Raw genomic sequence first — 21,272 nt, 5'->3', positions numbered from 1 at the left:
CAGCAAGCATGTTCCAGAAGTCCGGGTCTCGCACAGCACGCGTGTCCCCGCAGCCCGCGTAGGGGATGTGCAGGAACACCGCACCGCCTACGAGCGGCGAGGAGCCGTTTCCCAGGGCTCTGTTTCTCCGTGCGGCCGTGCCCGCGGGCAGCCCGGCTCCCGCCCGGCCGGACACAGCGGCGGGGGCCGGAAGCGCAGCGCGGCGGCGGCGGGAGCCCGGCGGGGCGGCGGCGCTGGGGCCGAGGAGGCCGGGACCGACGTGGCCGGCCGGGGGAGGCGGAGCCGAGGGGCCGCCGGGCGGGGCAGGCCCGCGCCGAGCCGCGGCTGGATGGCAGCGGCGGCCCGGGGCGCGGCGGCGGTGGCGCACGGTAACTGCGGCCGGCGGCCCGGGGGCGGGGGTGGCCGGGCCACGGCCGGCCGCTGCCGCGGTGCGAGGGGGGACGGCGGGGCCGGGGGCGGCGGCGGAGCTCAGCTCAGCCGCGGGCGGCGGGACGGGGTGAGCGGGGGCGGGCAGCGCCACACGCAGCGCAGCCGACTCCGGCTCTGGAGGGGTCCGGCCCGGCCGAGCGAGGGACAACTTTTGGGAAAGACGTGGCGGGGAGCGCCTGGCGGGGCCGCTGCTGCCGGCAGCCGTGCCCCGGCCCGGCGGGACCGTGGGCTGCCCCTGGGCTCCCGGGGCCGCGTCCCCCCTCGCAGCCCGCCTTTGCCGCAGCTCGCCGGGGGAGCGGCGCCGGGCGGGCGGCCGTGCCCGGTCTGTGAGCGCAGTCCCCGCGGGACGCAGCCGAGAAAGTTTCGGCGGTCCCTCCTCCGGCAGACGGTGCCACGAGAAGGGCTCGGCGCGGGGGCAGCCCCGCGGGACGCGCGGAGCGCTGGGGCGGATCTGCGCGGCCACGGTGGCACGGGGACCCGGCGGCGAGTAATGGGCTGCCCCAGAAAGGTGCGTGAGCAGCGCCCATTGCTAATTCGCCCCGCGGCGAGCAGGTCTCGCTTTGCTTCGCTCAGCGTTCCGCTAATGGAAAACCCGCGCTGTCTGTCCCGTCCGCCGCGATGTGACAGTGACACGAGCGGCCCCGCCGCGTCAATCGCCTGCCGTGAGAGCGGGGCCGGGGCTGGGCGAGGGCAGCGGGAGCGGGGCGGTCTGCCCGGCCTGTGCTTCGGGCTGCCGCGGAGATAGGCTGGGAGGAGAGACGTCCCAGCTAGCCCAGGGGGAATGAAGGCCATTGCCTGGTCCTCAAACTTCCCTCTCAGCCTAGGGATGAAAGGATGCAGAATGGGGAACGAGTCGCAGTCTCCCAAACTCAGTTAGTGGTCAGTCGGTTTCAAGTGCCGTACTTGCCAGCTCGGAGGTTTGCCCCGGGTCTGTAATCTGTTCTGATCTGCGACCCATTGTTTGCAATCCTGTGCATCACCAGCCTTTAGCTGCGCACGCTGTCATGTGCAGAAATGCGAGTCTGTGCAGAGTGGTTTTTATGAGAGGGATGGGGCAGAAGGGAAGGGTCCCACCAGAGCAGTGCATTCCTTAGAGATGGGCAATGATTCAGAGAGAAGGGAGTGCTCAGGGAGTACTGGAGACCTTTTGTGCTTCTGCCGAGGTCAGAGTTTCCAGGAGGAATTCAAAACTCTCCACAGGGCTAATAGAGGGAGGTGGCTCATGCAGTTTTTTTGGCTGAAAATTATGCTTCCTCCCTGGAAAATAACTTTTTTCCATTCCATGCAGTACTCTTTTGCAACTGTAAGACCAGGCAACTGGCTTCCAGGGAAAACACTGGTAAAAAAAAAGCCTTTTCTTTTAGTTTTTTTTCCTTTCAACAACATCTGAAATGTTATTACATAGCAATGAGCAATTGCATCGAGAGAAGAAATTGTGTGGTCTGAGAAGGCAGAATGTCTAGGAAGAGAGTAAAAAGTGTTTCATTTTCTCTTTTCCAGCAGGTTTTTGCCTTGGCATTTTAATTTTGTCCATGTTTCCTCAGTCACTGCCTACTACAGAGGTACTCAGTGAGCACTGTGAGGTACGGGAGGCCCTGGGAACCTCATGGATCTCCTGGCTTGCTGTGCAGCTTCCTCTGCCCCTGCTAAGGAGCATGTAAATGACAAATTCTCATTTATTTGTTTTTTCTGGGCTGGCAAAACGTAATGGTTATTCCAGTCCTGAGGCCGTTGCAGGAGGAGCTGAGCAGACCTGAGTGCATGGACACGCGGTGCTCTGGAGAGTGCTGCCCGTGGTTATGGTCACCAGGCTGTGAATCAAGCACAGCTGGGAGCTGTGATCCCAGATGGAGAATTGTCAAAACTGATAACTAAACGACCCGCTGGCTATTTCTCTCCCAGAGATGCATGCTTTTAAGGATGTGATAAACCCTATTTGAGAAAACGTATCTCTAAACCTGCTTATGCCTCTGCCTTGTGACCAGAGATGTCTCTGAGAGCCTGCAGCGCTTTCTCTAGAAATTTCTCAAGACATTCTCTGCCTGGGTTCCTAAAACAGATGCTGTTGTCTAAAATTAAGGGTAGATACAGACTTCCTTCACCCTTTGCAACTGTTTTGGCAGGGTATTATTTTCTTCTTGAGTAGTTTTTTTTTTTTTCCTACATCTTCACTGCTTATTTTCTTCCTCTTAAATATTTGCCATAGGGGTAATCAGTTTGAATGTTTGAATTTAGAGACTTTGCTAATATTCTAATGAGATGGAGAAGCAAAGGAACTGTAGAGATAAAAAAGCTGCTTTTGGTTTTTTGGGGTTTTTTTTGAGCAAGTGGTTATGATGTGTTGGGAATAAGAAAATGCTGGGAATACGTTCAAAGCAATTAGCTGGACACAAAGAGCAGTTCAGGTGTGTCCTGAACAATACACTGAGTTTCTCATAGATGTTTTATAAACATGAGGAATTTATTGCATGAGATATGGGGTTGTTCCTGATGCATGATGTAATGATGGTCTGGCTGTGCAGGAGTGAAGAAATGTGCTGCTTTTTCCTCATGTGAGTAACAGCAGAATAAAGACCTATGGGCCACAGAAAGCTGACCACCACTAATGTGAGTTAGGGGAATCAGTTTTCTACACCTTATACCCATTTGTTTTCCATGACCATCCCATTTTTGAGGAACCTGGTCCCTTTTGTGGCTGGAAGAATGACATGAGCCAAGTATGCAAACCTTTTTCAGAGTCCTGGACATGACCTTTGTCTTGTGTGCTACTGCGTCTCAGTCTCTAAGACCCTTTCAGATGTCTCTCGTGTGGAGAATGAAACACAAGAAATCGACCTGTTGAATCAATTGCAGTGTTTACTTTTCCAGATTGATTCTCAAAAGCTGTGACAATGTTACAGAGATTTGTGCTGCTTCCCATCGATGCTGAGTTGTATGTGTGTGTTGCTTCTTCATAGGCATGTATAGTTGCATAAATTCTGTTTTATTTTTGGTGTGTTCCTCACAAAGTTCTCAGTCATTTTATAGATCTAATCCTATCATAAAGGACGAGGACATCCATCAAGCCCACTCCAGGGTTGGAAGGGGTTTAGGCCTGAAGGACTTCAAAGAAGGGATCTAATCTTTGCAATGAAATGGTATCTGTATGAGTTGTTTCTTTTTCTCAAAACTAAAAAAAAAAAGCCAAACCAAAAAAACTCCAACAAAAAATAGTGCTGGAGATCTGCATCCTAAATAACCTGTTTTAGTATATCCCCACTTTGGCACTATATATATTTTTTTCTCCATATTCAGGCTATATCTTGTTTACCATTTGAACTGATGTGGAAGAATTGTTGAGTACTTTCTCCGTTCCTTGTGATTCTTAATGTTTGCAGGCTGTTCTGTTCCTTTGGTGTTATCTTTTTAAGACTAAACACACCCAGGTCCTTCAGTCATTTTCCCGGGTCATGCTCTCTATACTCTAGTTTTGTTTCTTTCCACAGCAGTGTCTCAGATTTTTGCATGTGTTTTATGAGGAAGAATATGTGGGGCTGGATGTTGTCTGTTGCTAAAGACTCACCTGTGGGAGACCCACAGTGTGTTTAATAATATGTCCTGGGATGACTTTTACCCTCTTTGTAAGCAACATAAACCTGCTGGCTTGGAATTAATTTCTCATTCAGTGTGTGCTTTTTCTTTGTGGCATGTTGGAATTACTGTTCTGTCATTTCCACTTGATTCCACACCTGCCTCCCCTGCCCATAGTGTACTGCTTTGTACTGATCTTTACTGAGATTGGTTTGATAGTTATAGGTAGGTGTGCAGTTCCTGCAGCCAGATCAAAACACTGCAATAACATGCCCCAAAATCCTAAGCTGGTTTGAACTTGCTGTGTTGAGGGATTTTAGTTTTTTTGTTGTAAGAGAAAAGTGATAGCATTAGTGGTCCTTGCTCAACTTGCCAAGCCAGTGTCTCACTGATTCCTTCTTGCATCCCTGCTCCTGATGCCCATGGTCACTGTGCCTGGAGATTGGTGTTCTCTTTCAGAGAAGCCATGGGACCCTGTCCCTTAATTTCTTTTTGATTGCTTTTGATTGCAGCTTGGCCTTCCTCCCTGCAGTGTTTTTGTTCATGGACTGAAATTGGCAAAGGGCCATGAGTTTAAAAAAGCAGTTTTTCCTGCTGGTTTGTTCCTCACTGGTGGAGTCTGGTGTAAGCATGGAGAGGTGATGCTTCGTGAAGGAGTGGGGGGCAAGGGGCAACACTGCCCTTTTCATCCACAGCCTTAGATTGGCTCCAACATCCTGAATGTTGTCTTGAGAATGGCAGGTCCCTTTTTATCTGGCTGTTACTTAAAGCTTTGATATCTTTATCAATTTCTTATCTATAGGTAACTACCAACTGATCCTTTAATTTGATCAAGAATCCTTCAGAGGATTGAAGTTACTGGTGTGTAACTTCTCCCACCTTTTTCTTTCCTTTTATAAAGGTAGGTGAGGCATGATGCTTCTCCAGCCTTCTTGTAGCCTTCCCATACTCCTGTAAATTTTCAAACATGGTCACTGATGCTTCAGAGATTAGACTGATTTCTTACATGCTTTTGGGTGAATGCTCTTATTACTTCTCAAGAGCTGTTTTGTGAACATTTGTTAGGTCTATCTTTTTCTAACCCACCCTTTCCTCCCATTTTCAAATTATTTTTGCTTGTCACATTTCAGTTTTTCTTCTGGAGATTGAATGAATTTGTACTTCAGCATTTATATCATTTGCGTTCTTTCCCTCTTTGTCAATGACTGTAATTATCTTTATTTTTCTCTTCTAACATGCCCTCTTCTCAAGTTTTCTTGTGACTGCAGAGCTCTTGCTAACAGCTGTGCTGGTTTTTACTAAAAGACCATCTAATCCAGTATCCTTCTACAAAAGGATAAAAACAGCACAAGTAGATATGATATTTTTCAAGTACACTTCCATTCTCCCACTCCTGTCATATCAGGGAATTTCCTGAGTCTAATGTGAGCTGTTTAACCATTAACAATCAGATTTATCTTTCTAGTACTTATCCTGTCTTTAGATAAGTGCATGTAAAATTTTTCATCATTTTTGGAGAACACTGTCACACAAGTTACCTGCTGCTGAAGGGTCATATTTGTTTTGAAGTTGACCCTCACTGGCTTCACGTGGATGGGTGTCAGCACTTGTGTCTGATGAGGTGGTGAATAGTCTACCCTGTTCCCCATCTTTTCACCACTCGTGAGTTTACAGACCTCTGTTATGTTGCCTGTCTTGCCTCCTAATTTGTTACAGGGGTGCTGTTCCGTGCCAAAGAGGAAGCTTACCTGGTAGCATCTCTGGTCAGTACCTTTTGCTGAAGCCTTGGGACACTGAAGGGCAAGAACAAGGGTACTTGGAGTCCTTGTCCAGCCCATCTGAAGGGAAATAGTGAAAGCCCGATGCTTTCCCAAGATGTCTCAGTTTCATGCACCCATTGATGAACAGCCTCTCTGTCCTTTAGTGCTGTGTTGAAAGCAAGAAGAGTTTCAGGTGTTCCTCATGGGTATTCATACCTGTGCTAAGACACTGAAGGGAGGGCTTGGCGTGGCCAAGGTTGTTCCTCTGGGATGGTGGAACAGAGGGTTGAACATGTTTTCAGGACTTCTTTCCCCTTATCTTTTCAGAGATTGGCCAGCCCGGCTGAGACCACTTAGCGATGACAAAACAAAAACTCCTGCTTGATGGGACGCTCTCCTTGTTGCTGATGGTGGCCTGTGAAGCTCAGCAGCTCCCGAGGAGTCATGTTGCTGCTAGTTCTGGTTCTCTGTGTGACAAGGAGGCAGAGTCCTGGGGACACCTGTTCAGCAGCGAGCGGCTGGATGCCTGGATCTGTTCCCTCATCGGTTCCTTCATGGTGGGGCTGAGTGGGGTCTTCCCCCTGCTGGTGATCCCTCTTGAGACGGGAGCTGCGCTGCGCTCCGAAGGTGAATCTGCCAACTGCAGTGGCCTTTCTGAAGCCACCTGTCCTGGGATATGACAGCAGTACAGTGGTGAACAGGACCTTGTCACAGAAATGTCTCTAAAATAGAAAGTCTGTTTTTGGTGCTTTAATTCATGCCTGTGAATTTGAAAGGGAATCCTTTGAAAAATATAAGCCCTGAATGGAGCTTGTACAAAGGGTACTGGTTTTCTCCCTGCATGGTTCAGGACCCTGTCCCAGCCAAGTGGTGTAAGGGCTTCTTCTTGCACTCCATTTGGTTTGTTCTCTCTCCTTCGAAAGCTTGCTTTGCAGATGCTTCAAGTTTGGGTTTCTTTGTGCAAAATCTCAGCTGGAGCTCTTTTGGTTCCTGGCTGAGTAGTGATCAGTTTTTTTCTTCTTGTTTCTTCAGTTTTGTTTGGTTTTGTTTTTGTTTTTTTTTAGCTGGGTCACACCGTTTGAAGCAGTTGTTGAGTTTTGCAATTGGTGGACTACTGGGAAATGTGTTTCTTCACCTGCTTCCTGAAGCCTGGGCCTACACATGCAGTGCAACAACAGGTATGAGAGCCTTATGTGCCTGGAAGCAGCTTGTACTGTGCCTGTTTTGAGACTGTTGCACCTTGAAAGCCTAAGACCAGCCAGTCTGGGTCATGCCAAAAACTGATCTAGACTGGTATCCTATTTTAAGTAATATATAAAAGCAAATGCCTAGGGAAGGATGTGAGAATAAAAAGCCACACATGTAATACTTCATGTTTGTACTCAGCAATCCTCCAAAGACTTTGAAATTAGAGGTTTCCTCAGTTGGCCATGGTTTCTTTATGTTTAGTAACTTGGAATGGTTTTCTTGTTTATCAACTTTTTCTGTCATGCCTTGGACTCTTGTAAATCTCTGTTGATTTTCCGTTGTCCCTTCTGTAAGGGAAGGGAATGCTTTTTTAACCTGATGGGAGGTTATGGTTTGTGTATGTGGTCTGGTACATGAACATGTTCACTATCTTGTTTGGGGATCAGGTGCACCTTTTTTACAAATCTGTCCCTATAACAGTGTTACTCCTAGAACATCTTTCTTGGCACTAACTGGGGCCCCTCTTTTTGCTTTGATTTATGGGCGCTCATGTATTGCAGTTTTTGCTCCATGAGAAATCATGGAACATTGTCTATAGAGCCACAATTAAGATTGGAGGGTGGGGCAGGGGAAGAAAAAGGAAATGTCAGAAATTTGTGTTTGCCAGCAAATAAGGCACTGAGCTGGTATAGACCTTTTGGTATCAGTGTAGCTCCTTCATCCCTCAAATAGCCAGGATTGCTGAAACTTAAAATGTTTGTATCTATCTGCTTCAGCAAACTGATATCATAGAAGACAAGTGCTGCTGCATCCCACCTGTTGAGAAACCAAGAAGTCATTTTTCTGCTGAAAATGTGAGAGAGGGAAGATGATGCCCTGGGTTTCCCAGATTTTCTTGCACCTATGTCCTGGGGTTTCAGATCTGCCGGGCCTTTAGTCCTCTTCTTCATCACAGCTCTAGCACTGTCAGCAGAACTTCCAGTACTTTTATTCACCTTTCTACAGTGGTTCCCAAATTACTCTGTTTTCTTGCTCAAGCTTGTTTGCTTCTGCCAGACTGTCCTGAAGTGTAAAGGTTTCCTTGACCCATGTGAGTCCTGTTACAGAGTTGTTCTGTTCTTCCATTGCAATGCAATTTCCATTTCTGGCAGTGAGGCTGAATGGATTATTATCTCACAAGCTTGACTGTAATTGAAAAGAAAGTTTATAGCTTTGGGCATAATAACTTACTGAGGTGTGGCAGAAAGGGGAAGGTGAGTTTGTAACTCCACTAATGGCAGATTTCATGTCAGGGCTTGCTGCTCAGTAGGTACAGCTCCTGGATTTTTGTTGATAACATATTCACTTGCCTCTGGAGCTCAGGGAAGTTCCCAGTATTGTCAGGAAATATTCTGGGTTGAGCTGATGTGGAAAAAGGGATGGTAGCTTTCACTCTGAGTGTCTCGAGTTGATGATACCTGTTAGCTCAAGAATGAGCAAGTTAAACTAATCTGTTTTGAGATGTGTTTACTCCTCCTACCTCACTGGGAGTTTTTCCACTGTTGTTTATTTTTTTGTCTCAGAATTGCGTGAAAAAAATATGTATTTAATTTCTCTTTTGTCCTTCAGGAGAAGGGCAGAGCTTTCAGCAACAGAAGCTTCTGGGTCTCTGGGTGATCATTGGTTTCTTGACCTTCCTGGTGCTAGAGAAGATCTTCCTAGAGAAAGAGGAGGAATATCCTGGTGTGGTAAGTTAGCAGTCTGAGATGAGGGAGCGCTCTTACATTTGAAGCTCTGTACTAACTACCTCATGGGCCCTATCTGACAGTAACAGAAAATTATCCTGTAGCTGTGAGTACCTTGTCATTTCCCTTTGGGAGTTTTTTGCCAGTTTTTTGCCACTGGTCTGTAGGAGTAGGTTTCATCTTCAGGCTTTTGTTTTGTGGTTTTAACCGAGATTTCTCACTTCTGGTTTGGTTTTGTTCTTTATGTGGTAAGTGTTAAAGAGAGCTCCTGTTTTCTGGGGGTTGGGAGCTGGAGCACTCTGCAAATCAGACTTTTGCTCAAGTAAGCTTTGAGGGGTGACAGCTTGCTGATGCATGTTCCACCGACCCATTGTGACATTCTCTTTCTGGGTCCTCAGTCAGGACAAAGGCCAACCTTCTTGAAGATGCTTCTTCTTAGTTATGTCCCGGACCACCCTGTTTGTTTGGGTGACTTTGTGTGGTAGAAGGGATTTATAACTGGCCAGGTAATCCTAAATTCAAAGGAGTCACCCAGCTGCAAAGGGAGAGATGTAGATGAGGTAGCAGAAGGTAATTCCAAGACAGAGGAGAGCACCTAGTCTTCAGACATCTGCACAACTCCTAGTTGCGGCTCCTTTAGACTGTTCAGTCCTTGCTGTGCCATGACTTCTGAGAGGTGAAACTGCCGGTCAAGCACTACATAAGAGCAATTAGGTGTTACCTTTGACTCAATGTGAGACTTTAATGCCTGAAAGGAACTTCATCTTCTCATTTAGAGAGAGGCTGAAATCCTAAACAAGTATCTTGTTGTTTGGAAGATGATGATCTATAGAATAATTCTGTAGACTTAGTTGCTGTGCTGCACTGGGGAGAGCAAGATTCTTTTCCCCATCTCCTGCTGAGATGGAGTTCTATTTCTCTGGGCAGCAGCTACTAACAGGAGGCACAGGCTCAGTCCTTTATCTTTCTAGTGGAACTTTACTCATGCCAAGGGGCAGTTACTCCAATTCCTCCTCTTTCTATTTCTCTTGAGGATTGGGAGGTCTTAGCTCTTTCAGGGCAGATATCACAATGCTCTCTTAATCTGTCTCATTTCTGGCAGTTGTTATTAAACTGGGGTGTCAAAGCTGCTGAGTCACATTTTAAGGATGAAAGGATTAAAGGTGAAAGTTTGATTTCTGATCCTGATTCATGCTTATTGATCACTGAAAAAAAAAAACCAAAAAAACATTTACAAGTTTGTTTCCCCTAATTTAGGACTGTGATTCCAAAGCACCATCTGGAAAGATTCCCAATGGAAGTGGCTGCCCCCTGCCAAAGGGGTCCTCTCAGTCCCAAAGAGCACGAGCTCAGTGTAATGGCTCCTCTCTCCAGTCCGGTCCAAAAAACAACAGAATCAAGGTAAGAGGCCCACAAACTCACCTTTACTTTTTAGTCAGATATTGTCCGTGGAAAGACTGCTTGAGTGGAGAACTCAGCATTAGAGTCGTGCTTAATTTTGCTGCCAAAGTGTGTCCTGGTCACAGCAGGGAGGAAATAGCAGACTCGGAGAAAATCTACACTGCAGCTTATGTGGAAGAGGCAAAGTCAATATTATAAAGGCACAACTCTGAATAATGTGTGTTTTGGCTGAATTTTGATAACAGAATTCAGTAGAATTCTGTTTTGTTACTCTATATTTTATAGTCAATATGTCTTTTTTTGCTTAATTTTTTGCACCATGATTTCTCTGTTCTCTACTGCCTGCATTGTACTGATGCTGAGCTGCACTTTTCCTTTTAAGGAAACACCTTTTGGAAGTGTTTTCACACCTTTAGGAGGTGTGTTGAAGCTACGCAGTGTAGAATTTAAAAGTTCCGTTTCTCAGATTATCAGTTTACCTGTTGCCAAAAAGGACTTCTTGTCCAATTCTGTCTCCAAACCTGTATTTCCCATCGCTTCCTTTGCACTGGATCTCATCTGACCTCACAGTGAGCCTATTCAGGGAGCTAAACAGGCAAAGAATTTGCTTGTCTACACCCACACCCCCACCTCCCACCCCCTGATCTATTTCTCTCCTAACTTAACTTCTTGAATCAGCTTGGCATGCAGACAGGCAGCCTGTAGTGCTGGGATAAGGGAGATCAGCAGGCTCATAGGACTGGAGGTGGAGGAAGAGTCCTGCACCATGGGGAAGTGGATAACCTTCACATTGGCTTTGCTTCCTGTTCCATGTTACTATCTTTGTACTGTGGAAAACCCTTTTCTGGGTGAATATTACAAGAGAGAGAGTAAACAACCACTTTGGTGAAGGAGGACCTGCAATTTGAGTTTGAAAGCCCATAAAAATGTACAAGATTGTATGAGAGTAACTATGGGCAGAAAGTGTGCTTGCATGAAGTAGCTCAGAGCTGGATATGTGGTCAGGCAGAAGCTCATCAGTCTTTCTATTTTAAATCTGTTTTGCTGTAACTTTATAGCTCTTCCTACAGAACATGAAAGTTATGCTGAGGTCACTGAGTATTTTTGACATCTGCCACATTCATGTAATTTGTACATAACACTGCACAAACTGAAAGGTGCCACGTGGATGTTTTTAGAGGTGGTAGTAGTGAAGACACCAATATTACTGGGTTATGAAACATTGTGCCCTAATTTTGGAAGGGTTTATATAAGGAGCTATAGACTACTGATTTCAAATAGAAGTGAAACACAGATAGGGATACAATTGCGCAGGGCATGGTCCTAATATAAAAAATAATAATGTAATTAATGCAAATTTTATATAAGATAAATTCTTATCAACTGGACATTTTTCCTGCCTCTTATTCAGGCAAAAAATTGTTTAATAAAGGCCATGACAATTGTATGTAAAACATAGCTTTCTCCCTCATTCTAATCAACTTTGCTAATATTAGCTGTATTAAAAATCTGTTATTCTATGTTATCAAAAGGGACTATTTTAATGCAGACCCCCTCAAATCTGTTTGGGTTATGGTTTTTCTAAGTTATTATTTATAAAACCAGTATATTTTCACATTTGCAGGTACTGTGTTACATAAATGGCACATTGTGACTGCATGAAGTCAGCAATAGCAGCTAAACTGAGTAACTTCATCAGAAAAAAGTGCTGAATTTTTAACGGGTTTTGATTCATGCAATTATAAGGACTAGATTAAGAAGGACCTCAGATCATATTTACAAGATAGGGATAGTTTCTAGTTAGTCAATGCCTTGGAAAAACACATGAGGATTACAGTAGGAAATTGTCTGAACACATTCTTCCCTCGTGGTGCTACAGCCTGGAGGATGGGTGAGTAGGAAATAATATGTAAGAGGAGAGGTGAGAGTTCCTCTTTCTGTATAGCAGCAGTGAAACAGCTATCTGGCTTCTTCCAATAGTGCTATTCCAAATAGCCAAAATACTACTAATAATTTGTAAAGGAGCCCAGAAAGAGATGCAATAATACTTTAAGCTTGCAGTATATAATAAGTGGCTTTCTTTAGTTTAGCTCTGTAGTCATGGCAGATCAAGGGTAACTTAGAGTATACAAATACCCATGTTAGAGGAATGACTAAATTTGAATAGTTACAGCTATAGCAAACAGTAGTAGACTAGAACTTAGAGACAACTCTCTTACTTAGGGTAACTTGCCAATGGACCGACTTGCCTTAGAGATAGCAGATTTTTTTGTCACTTGTGAGCTGTAAGCTGTGGTTTAAGCTGCTTTCTACAGAGTACATGATAGCTTAAGAAACAATGAAATTTGTGCATAAACTAAATTAAGTTCTTTCAGTTGTGTTACGTGAAAGGTGAAGGGAACCATGGAGAGCCCTTAGGTTTTCAATCCTAACACATCTGTTCAATTTTACAGATGGTTGTTGATATACCTGAATTAGAAACTTAAGACTTAATGGGAGTAGTTTTATCTTTTTACCTTCTGATCTTTTAATCTGAATATTTTAATAGTCTTCCTGGTAGGGTGGAAATTATCAAACCTACCAAGATACTCCTGCGTTGTTAGCCTGTTTCCTTAGGCAACAACATAAGCAGTCATTCCATCTGTCTGTCCATCTGTTCTGCCCTTCATTTTCAATAACTTTTGAACCCATAATTAATTTTCTTTGAGTTCAAGAGAGGATAAGAGTCTTGAGGGTGATCAGATTTCTGCAAGTTCCATAAAAATCAGCATGACAGTAGAGGGGGAAGGCAAAGGGATGTCATGTTGAAAGCCATAACTGGAACTGGGTGCCACATGCTGCCTGGCTGATGTGCCTGGCTGCAGCTGGGACGGAGCTGCTGTGCAGCGTGTGCTGGGCAGGGCACATGCAGGGAACTGGTGATGCTGGGAGTGAACAGAGCAGGTACTTGCGGAGGAAAGAGTGAAATCCATAGCATGACAGATTTTTTTGGTTTTCCTATTCACTCAGAAACCCCTGTTTCTTCAGCAGACAAAAAGGGAAAGATACTATTTAAATGAACAAAGTCACCTTTCAGGACGTAATCATTAGTAAGTTGTAGTGAGTTGACTGTTGACCACATATATATATTAGAACTAATGCTTTTTAGCTGCTGCTAGAATTTGTCCTAGCTTAAAAATGGCAGATGGGAGGTTTCCTTTGCATACAAACATAAATCAGTTCTGTCCCTCATTACAGCCTTTATTCCCTCAACAGGTAAAAACATTGTGTTCAGTACTTTTGCCTTGCTTATTCTTTCTTTCTCCCTGTGGCACATGGGGTCCTGGTAGATTTGTGGAAGTATGTTTTATTACACAGTGACATTAATTCTGAAGCATGAACATAAACACTTCATCTGGCTGTGCTCTTTATGAGCAACGAGAACATCCTATTAGGGATTTGCAGAATGTAAATGTCAGAGGCTCATTACTGTCAAATCAACCCAATTTATTTCTGAGCACACCAAAGCTTTGCTTCTTTCAGTGACAGCTTTTGCCCAAGCCACTGACAACAAAAACTCATAATGTTTTAATCATGAAGTCTATTTTTTCTCTATATGGTGGTATGGGAAAGCATTTTTGTGTAAAACTTCTGTGAATAATTATTATTATCCTGTGGGGGAAATGCCATCATGTAAAAAAACAACATGAAAAGGAGAATTTTAGTCATATTTGACTGTCTAGGAATAAGAAGTAAAACTGTTGCATTTTTGTGTCTGCCTGCATGCATTTATTTGGGTTTCCTTTCGTATAAAAACATGCAGGGATCTTTTTTGCCTTCATTGTGGAGGTGTTACTTAGCTTATTACTTAAAAGTGGGGTAGGCTTTGCTTAATTCTTTGTTTTTGTATTTAATCTGTATTTAATCATCAGTGCACTTAAAAAATTTAGAAGCTACAAAGGTGCCCCAAGATAGTGCAGTAAAAGTGCCTTGCAGAAAGGTGGTGCTTTGGAGAGAGAGATTTGACAGACAGCTCCTCAGCTGTGGCATACAACTGTCAGAAAGATGCCCCAAGCAGACTTGATAGAAACAGGGAAGAGCACAAGACCAAAAAGAGCTGATGAAGGCCATCAGCACTTGTGGTTGTCCAGCTGAACTTTGGCATCTGATGCGGTGGTGAAGTAAGAGGTTAATGTTTCACGGTTTCCAGACAGTGTCTCCACTCACTGGATACTGCCCTGTATCTGGAGTTCTTGCAGTGTAGAGACAGCCTGATATATGGGCTAACACCTGGTTTGATAATAATTTAAACTGAAGTGCCATATAGTGAACTGCAGTATCTCAGGACCAACATGCAGCAGTTTTTGTTAAATATGATGGAAAACCCCCCCAAAAATCTGTGAGCTAAAGAGCTGGGGTGGTACCCTTGTAAATGACTTTAGGTCAAATACTCAGATTTTGTCAGGAGATGGCCTTAGTTAGGATGATGGGGAATTTTAACTTGTAGATGGACTTGTGAGGAAGACAGCTGCTTTATGCTTATAATTTTAAGAAATGTGTTTATATGCAAATGCTGATACATGCTATCCAGCCTTCTAGTAGGTGGTTTTTTTGTGACTGTCATCACTATCTTCTCTTTTGATTTTTTGCTAAGGGAAAGCAAACCCACAAGCATGAACTTTTTTGGTACAATGTTTGAAGATTTATTTAGTTAGAGAAAGCAATTCCAGCAACATTTGTTCTGTTGCATTGTTCTTGCCAGCTTTTGAAGGGGAGATATTTAACAGTTGATATTAAAGTACATGACTTGAAAACAAGATCAAGTCATACTTGAAGCCAGTCACCTGTATAAATCAGTCAGTGTTGCCTAAAATTTAACTTAAAATTAAATATATTCTTGCTTTTTGGCTTTCTTCTTTATTCTTTTTTTTTTTTCTGTTTCTAGAGCTCTTCATTATTTGCATACAGTAATTATTTTAATCTCAGACAATACTTGCCTAACCTAAAACTTAGTTTACTCTAAAACCAAAAATTACATTTAATTTGTGCTCCAGCAGTGACATAGTTCAAGATTTTCATCAGAAGCATTGTGCTATCTTCTTTCCTGTCTGATTATGACTGCATAACCCATGTCTAAGACGAATGCTTTTTTATCTTCTTACATCTCTTCCTTTATCAGGGACTCTTCCTTCTCTTTGCAGATTAGTGGATACCTCAATCTGCTGGCCAACACCATTGATAACTTCACACACGGCCTGGCAGTAGCAGCCAGCTTCCTGGTTAGCAAAAAGGTACGGTTCTGTCCCCAGCTGTGTACTGAAATGGAGAGGCCTTGTCTCAAGTATGGTACAACATGCAGAACAGCCAAAAAATGCAAGGAATTCCTTCCTGTTTGCTGGAATTTTCTGAAAAAAATGCAGGCTACAGTAAAACCCAACCCTATCCTGACCCTCTGATGCAGAGCTTCTTTGAATTTGGGACACATTAGTCATTTGTACTGGCATTTGGGGATGGATTAGCTCATCTACCCTCATCTACTCAAAAGGCAGTCCAGAAATAACATGATGAGGATGGTCACCTCAGTAACTGGGACATAGAGATATTTATGATATTTTTGCATTGGTCTTCAACACTGATGATGGGCTGTGGGGTCCCCATTGCCGTGAGCTGGAGCACCATGACTGTGAGAATGATAAACTCCCAGTGAACCCTGCACTGATGTGGTATCTGCTGCTCCAGCTGGATCCCTGTAAATGTATGGGACCTGATGAGATTCAGCCAAGAATAGTGGGATTGTTTCCTAATCACTTTCTCTCTGCTGCAGGTTGGGTTCCTAACCACAGTGGCCATTCTCCTGCATGAAATCCCACACGAGGTGAGAGGGCTTTGTATCCTGCCATTGTGAGGGAGATTACAATGTGCTTCTTCATCTACTAAGAGGAAGTCTGGGTCTGGTTAACATTTTCTTGTCTTCTTGAAGGCTGCTCCCTTTGGGGAGACTGACAACATTGAAAACCAGGAACAGTCTTGAAGCACTGGCCTTGTTGTGAATGACCTTTTTTAAGTGAGAAATTAGTATTCAAGTTCATTAACTGTCAGCTCTTGGTTTTCTTAGGTTGGAGACTTTGCAATCCTACTTCGGGCTGGCTTTGACCGCTGGAGCGCAGCCAAGATGCAGCTTTCCACAGCTCTGGGGGGAATTCTAGGAGCCTGCTTTGCAATATGTGCTCAGTCACCAAAAGGAGCAGGTAAGGTTCCCTAAGGCTTTGTTAGAAATGGGGGAGGAGGTACTGCTTGTCATCCTTCTGTATCTTCTTTCCCTTCTGTGTTGTGTTCCACAGCTCTGTCTCAGTAATAACTGAAGCTTTCTGTATTTGTGCAGGAGAAACAGTAGCCTGGATCCTCCCTTTCACTTCTGGAGGATTTCTGTACATTGCCTTGGTAAATGTTGTGCCTGATCTCCTGGAGGAAAAGAATCCTTGGTAAGTGCTCCCTCCTGTTCCTCTGCAGCAATTTGTGCTGCCAGGGAGCGGGGGTATAACCCTTCCCTGTGCCTCTTCTGGAAGTGTGTGAATGCCAGCTTTCCAAATCTTATGGGCAAGGCTGCAATCAAAATAGACTGCTTGCTATCTATCGCATTTGTGTGACTACAAAGACCATCTGTAAATGAGAGCTTTCACCTGGGTGAGTACCAGAGATTGTGCTGGCACAGTATGCAGCAGGGCCAACTAGAGCAAGTTCCTGGGAAACATGTCCAGTAAGGACACCACTTCCCAGTTTGTGTTTTCAGCTTCCAGTACATATTGGTGTAGGGACTGTCTGAACCAGGGCCACACAGAGGTGTGTATGTCTGATAACCACATGTGAATCTATCCTTCCATGCTTCTCTCATCCCTTTCTGACCCTATCCATTAATTCTCACCTCTGCAACCTCCTTTTAGTAGCAGTTTGCAGAGTTTGACTCTACTGTATTAAGTGATGCTTATTATTTGGTTTTTACACTCTTGCATATTGATTTTTTTATTAGGTATCACTGTGTTGCTGTGTGAGTAGAAAAATAATAGTTTTCTTCCCTTTATCACTCAACATTTCATAGTCTGTCATTGTATTCCACCTCAGACATGTCTCTTCTGCACTGGTATATATATTCCAATGTATCTGGGTTTCTCTAGTGTATTATTTTCATTTCTTGCAGTCTAATTATGGCTGTAGCAGGTCCAAATCCAGCTGTTCCACAGCAAAGGCCTCTCACATCTGTTGGCAGAGCTGCTCCTGAATGTTCCCTCCTATTTTAGTTGTAATAAGACAAGTAACTTTAGTAGTTTAAATAAGATGCCGTGGTTCACCTAGTTAATTTTGACTGAAGCAGTGCTCAAAAACCAACTCCACAGTTCTTTCTGAGGAGGTAGGAACTTTTTGTGGAGAAATGTTAATTTGGGTTGGTAACCTCTTGTGTTGGCAGAGGTTGTTGGTAGAATATGCAGAAGTGGGAGGCACACAGTCACTTAAATCCAACATCAACCTGAGACAGTGCTAAAATAATAGCCAAATTTGTGGGGTTTTTTTGTTTGTTTGTTTGGGTTTTTTTTTTTCTTTTTTTTTTCTGTAACTGTAGTTGTTAGCTGGATGTGGTCCCTAAAGTGTCTGTGCACATGCTGCATAAAGGCTGGTTTCCTCGTGAGTGAAAGGGCATGAATATGTATCTGAATAGCTGCATGACTGAATCAGCTTGAATTGATTTGGAAGCCTGGAGTTGGGCCTTGCAGCTGAGTGAAATAAGTCCTTGCCAGTTTACAGACAACTCCTTTGCTTGGGGTGCTGGGAAGGTCTTCTCATCTGTATTAGTAACTTCATATAGCTATTGTGTTCTCCACGTGGTAAATTTGGAAGGGAAAAGAACAAATCATTGGGGAGGTCTGTGCATCTGCCTTATGGGGATTGGTTTATGGCTCCTCCTAATTTTGCTGTTTCTTTCCCAGGAATTCCCTGCAGCAAATTCTGCTCCTGTGTACGGGCATTACAGTCATGGTGCTACTCGCGCTCACAACTGAGTGACCTCTGCGCAGACCTCATGATGCCTCCCAGAGCCACCACAGTGACTCTGAGCTTTACAAAGCAATAAGGAACACTAATGTTACTCCCACGTGTGTGCGCAGGTCTGGCTGCTAGTATGAGAAGCGGGTGACAGAGAGGTCTGGTTGTGCAAGACTTCATTCCCTGGCTCTCTTATCCCTGTTCTGCTAAAATCCACACATGAGGGCTTCTGTTCTTTTTTTGCTTGGTTGGTTTTTATGGAGCAAAAGATACACTGGGCAGAAACAAACTGAACAGCTGCCCCACTGTGAGTGAATGATGTTTCATTCGGTTCATTCTGATGGAACTGCACCTCTCAAGCTCTTGCGTGAAAATAGAGGTGATTCCTGTAGCTGATGAAGATAAAGGATTTTTCCTACTATTTAAGGGCTGGAGGCAGAACAGGCATGACAAAGCTTTAACCAGAACCCCCTACCCATGAGAAGTTGATGGTGCTATGAGATAGAGGGGAAGAGACCCTTTCCAACTTGATCTCCAGCTGTTCGTTGACACCACTGGTTCCTAAAGGTAGTATTGGCCTCAGCAGTCCAGCTCTTTTGGTCTATTTCATTTACATTGGAATTGAGCCAAAAGCTTGAGGCATTTTAGGCTAGGTCACTACAATTAAATGACTCAGCTTGGAGATTACTTGCCTCAGCCCTAACCACTCCAGTAGCCAGCACAGCCCAACTGTTTATCTGATAAATGATCAGTAAATGTTTCTTCAGTTGCCAACTACCAGCTCACTCATGTCTGGAGGGAAAGCCATGTAGCTGTTGTGAGTGAGCTCCCTCTCCTCATAACCATTAGTTGAATGTGCCTCTGAGCCTGTTCGTGAGACCTGATTCACGCACCATCTGCCCCACACCGTGTTTCAGAGCTTTCTTGAGGTGTAGCATGCTAGACCTGCCCAGCATGCTACAGCACCCCTAGACTGTCATGGCAGAGGTGCTTGAACACTACAGCCTGGTCAGCAGCTGATAACTCCTGGTTAGCTTTTCCTCTGTTCAGTGTGGATGATTTAAGAGCATGCTGTAGATGGCAGCCTATTTCTGGGGTTGTTACCTCACAGTGGAGTTCATCTGTTGAGGACGACTGAATAAGAAATAATACTTACAGCTTTTGGATGGGAAGGTTGAAACTGCTGGTGAAAATATTTTTAAGCAAGGTGAGAAAGGGATATGAAAGGGTGACAATATGTATGCTTTAAGAGGAGTTTTCTGTTATGTGATGCCTGGGATAAAACCTTTGGCAATTTGAGACCAATAAAAAGAAATAAAATTTCTAGTGCTTTCCTCCATCCCAGCTCACAGGGCTGACCAGGCCATAATTCCACAGGGATGTTTTATTGCCATGGAGATGTGTGCAATTATTAGATCATCCCTTCTGAATAACTTAACTTTGCTTTGATTAAATTTGTTTAAAAACAGGTCTAATTAAACTAAGAGAGTCACTGAACACAAAACAGGTGCCACAGTGTGATTTACACCAACTTGGCTCAGTCTTATAACAGCTTTTGTGAAGCAGTACAGCTCTCCAGTCTGCCCAGGGCCTTACCAAGAGGACTCATGCCTTGAGAGGGCAATTTGGGTCAGAGCAGCAAGGCAGGTATACTGCCCACAGCAGAGGCATTACTTCCCTAAGAGATTCCTGAACTGTTGACACAGTTCTTTCTTATGACAGCTCCTGCCCTACTTTTCACTGAGTGCTGGAGAGCTCATGCTTGCAGTTCTGTCTGCAGGAACCCAGGAACTGCTGTCTGAATTTTTTTCAGCTTTTTTTCCCTGGACTTCCATTAGTAACTAGTTTCACTGCCATGAGGAGGGAGGCTTAGTGCAATTGTTTATTCCTCTTTACAAAGTTGCCTTTCTGTGCCAACTACTCTCTCCGTCATTCAATTGTAATGTCTGAAGGTAGCATCCATTTCCTGCTTTCCTGGAAGGATGATTAATCCAGTTAGCCTGCAGGGACTGGGGGAGTATGCCAACCCTCTAGTTCTAGCTTTGGGGGTTCCTTCTGCCCAGGGACTGCAGCTAAGCAGGCCCTATAACAGAGCTCTGGAGGAAGCAAGCTTGCACAGAAAGTTATGCCTGCTGTTTCTCAAGATGTCTTTCCCAAAATAAGGCTGGCATTTAAGTTGAGGCATTGCCAGGTGAGTGCCCATGAGTTGGCGTTGTTGCATCAGCACTGAGCCTTGCCAAGACTGAAAACCACCGTCAGGATTTTATACTCAGCGTTCAGGAATGTGAAGTGGATGACACTGAACAAAGAATTTCTGAGCTGTTTTTCTTGGCTGCTATCACAGGCATGGATAGTCTGTGGTTCTTGGGAAGATACCCTGGTAGGAGGCAGCTTGGGGCTGGTGGGAGGGAGGGGTTCAATAGATTTCTACTGCGTCAGCCCTAGGGCTGAGGATTGAGAGCCTTGGGAGGAGATGGAGCATCACTCCACCACTTTTGTCACTTTTGGAAATGCAGAGAGAATTGTATTTTCTAGCTCTATTTTTTCAGCTGCTCTTGTGCATTTTCCCCCTTCATCTGTATTGATCTGCTCTGCATGGAGACAATAGAGATGAAATAAATGGTTTTCCATGTCGGGTTGTGTTATTGGGTTATTTTATTTGGTTGGTTTAGGCTTTTTTTGAAGTTCCTACTTTCCTTTGATTTAAAAATTTAATTTAAATTTCATTTGAATTACACAGACGTATCTCTGGGTTAGTCTAGAGCAGTTTGGACTTCTGGGTTGCTTTCAGACTTTCCCCAGACTTTCACAGTTGAAAGAAAAAAGTTCTATTCCAGTTTCTTCTTTCTGCTGCCATGGAACTTTTGTCCAGGAGCAGTGTGGTAGAATTATAATTCTTGACTGTTGCTCTGGGTACTCAAATAAATTTCTCCTTTTTCAGGGGAGAGCTTGCATGGTAACTTTACTGTTCGGAGAGTTTTGTAATCATACTTGACTGTAATCGGTTATTTTTTAAAATCAAAAAGCCTCAAAGTCTGTCTGGTTTCAGTTCACACTAAGCTGGATACCTGCTATGTCATATCCGTATGACAAAGGTGCCATCATGAAAGGTTGTGTGTTCCAATTGCCTGAAAGGACTGGAAGAAAATTCTCTACCCTTCAAAAACATGGGTTCAGAAAATGTCTT

General features: G+C 44.2%; 1 protein-coding gene across 3 annotated transcripts; it reads left to right on the top strand.

Moving 5' to 3' along the window:
* Positions 1–214: 214 nt before the first annotated feature.
* On the top strand, positions 215–20,719 carry SLC39A13 (solute carrier family 39 member 13). Of its 3 annotated transcripts, XM_072929912.1 has the most exons (11): positions 273–368; positions 4,802–4,900; positions 6,087–6,386; positions 6,824–6,937; positions 8,556–8,674; positions 9,929–10,072; positions 15,253–15,342; positions 15,876–15,926; positions 16,167–16,299; positions 16,434–16,533; positions 18,031–20,719. In XM_072929912.1, exons 3-11 carry the CDS (start codon positions 6,119–6,121, stop codon positions 18,104–18,106), a joined length of 1,095 nt encoding a protein of 364 aa, XP_072786013.1. In that variant the 5' UTR covers positions 273–368; positions 4,802–4,900; positions 6,087–6,118; the 3' UTR covers positions 18,107–20,719. The 3 variants fall into 3 exon arrangements, with proteins under 3 accessions (XP_030130036.4, XP_072786013.1, XP_030130038.4); XM_030274176.4 differs by lacking the exon at positions 4,802–4,900 and having other exon boundaries at positions 215–368; XM_030274178.4 differs by lacking the exons at positions 273–368; positions 4,802–4,900 and adding an exon at positions 566–937.
* Positions 20,720–21,272: the final 553 nt, after the last annotated feature.

The sequence above is a fragment of the Taeniopygia guttata genome, chromosome 5, assembly GCF_048771995.1.
Source record: "Taeniopygia guttata chromosome 5, bTaeGut7.mat, whole genome shotgun sequence".
NCBI lineage: Eukaryota > Metazoa > Chordata > Aves > Passeriformes > Estrildidae > Taeniopygia > Taeniopygia guttata.
This window is presented reverse-complemented; position numbering and strand designations above follow the sequence as displayed.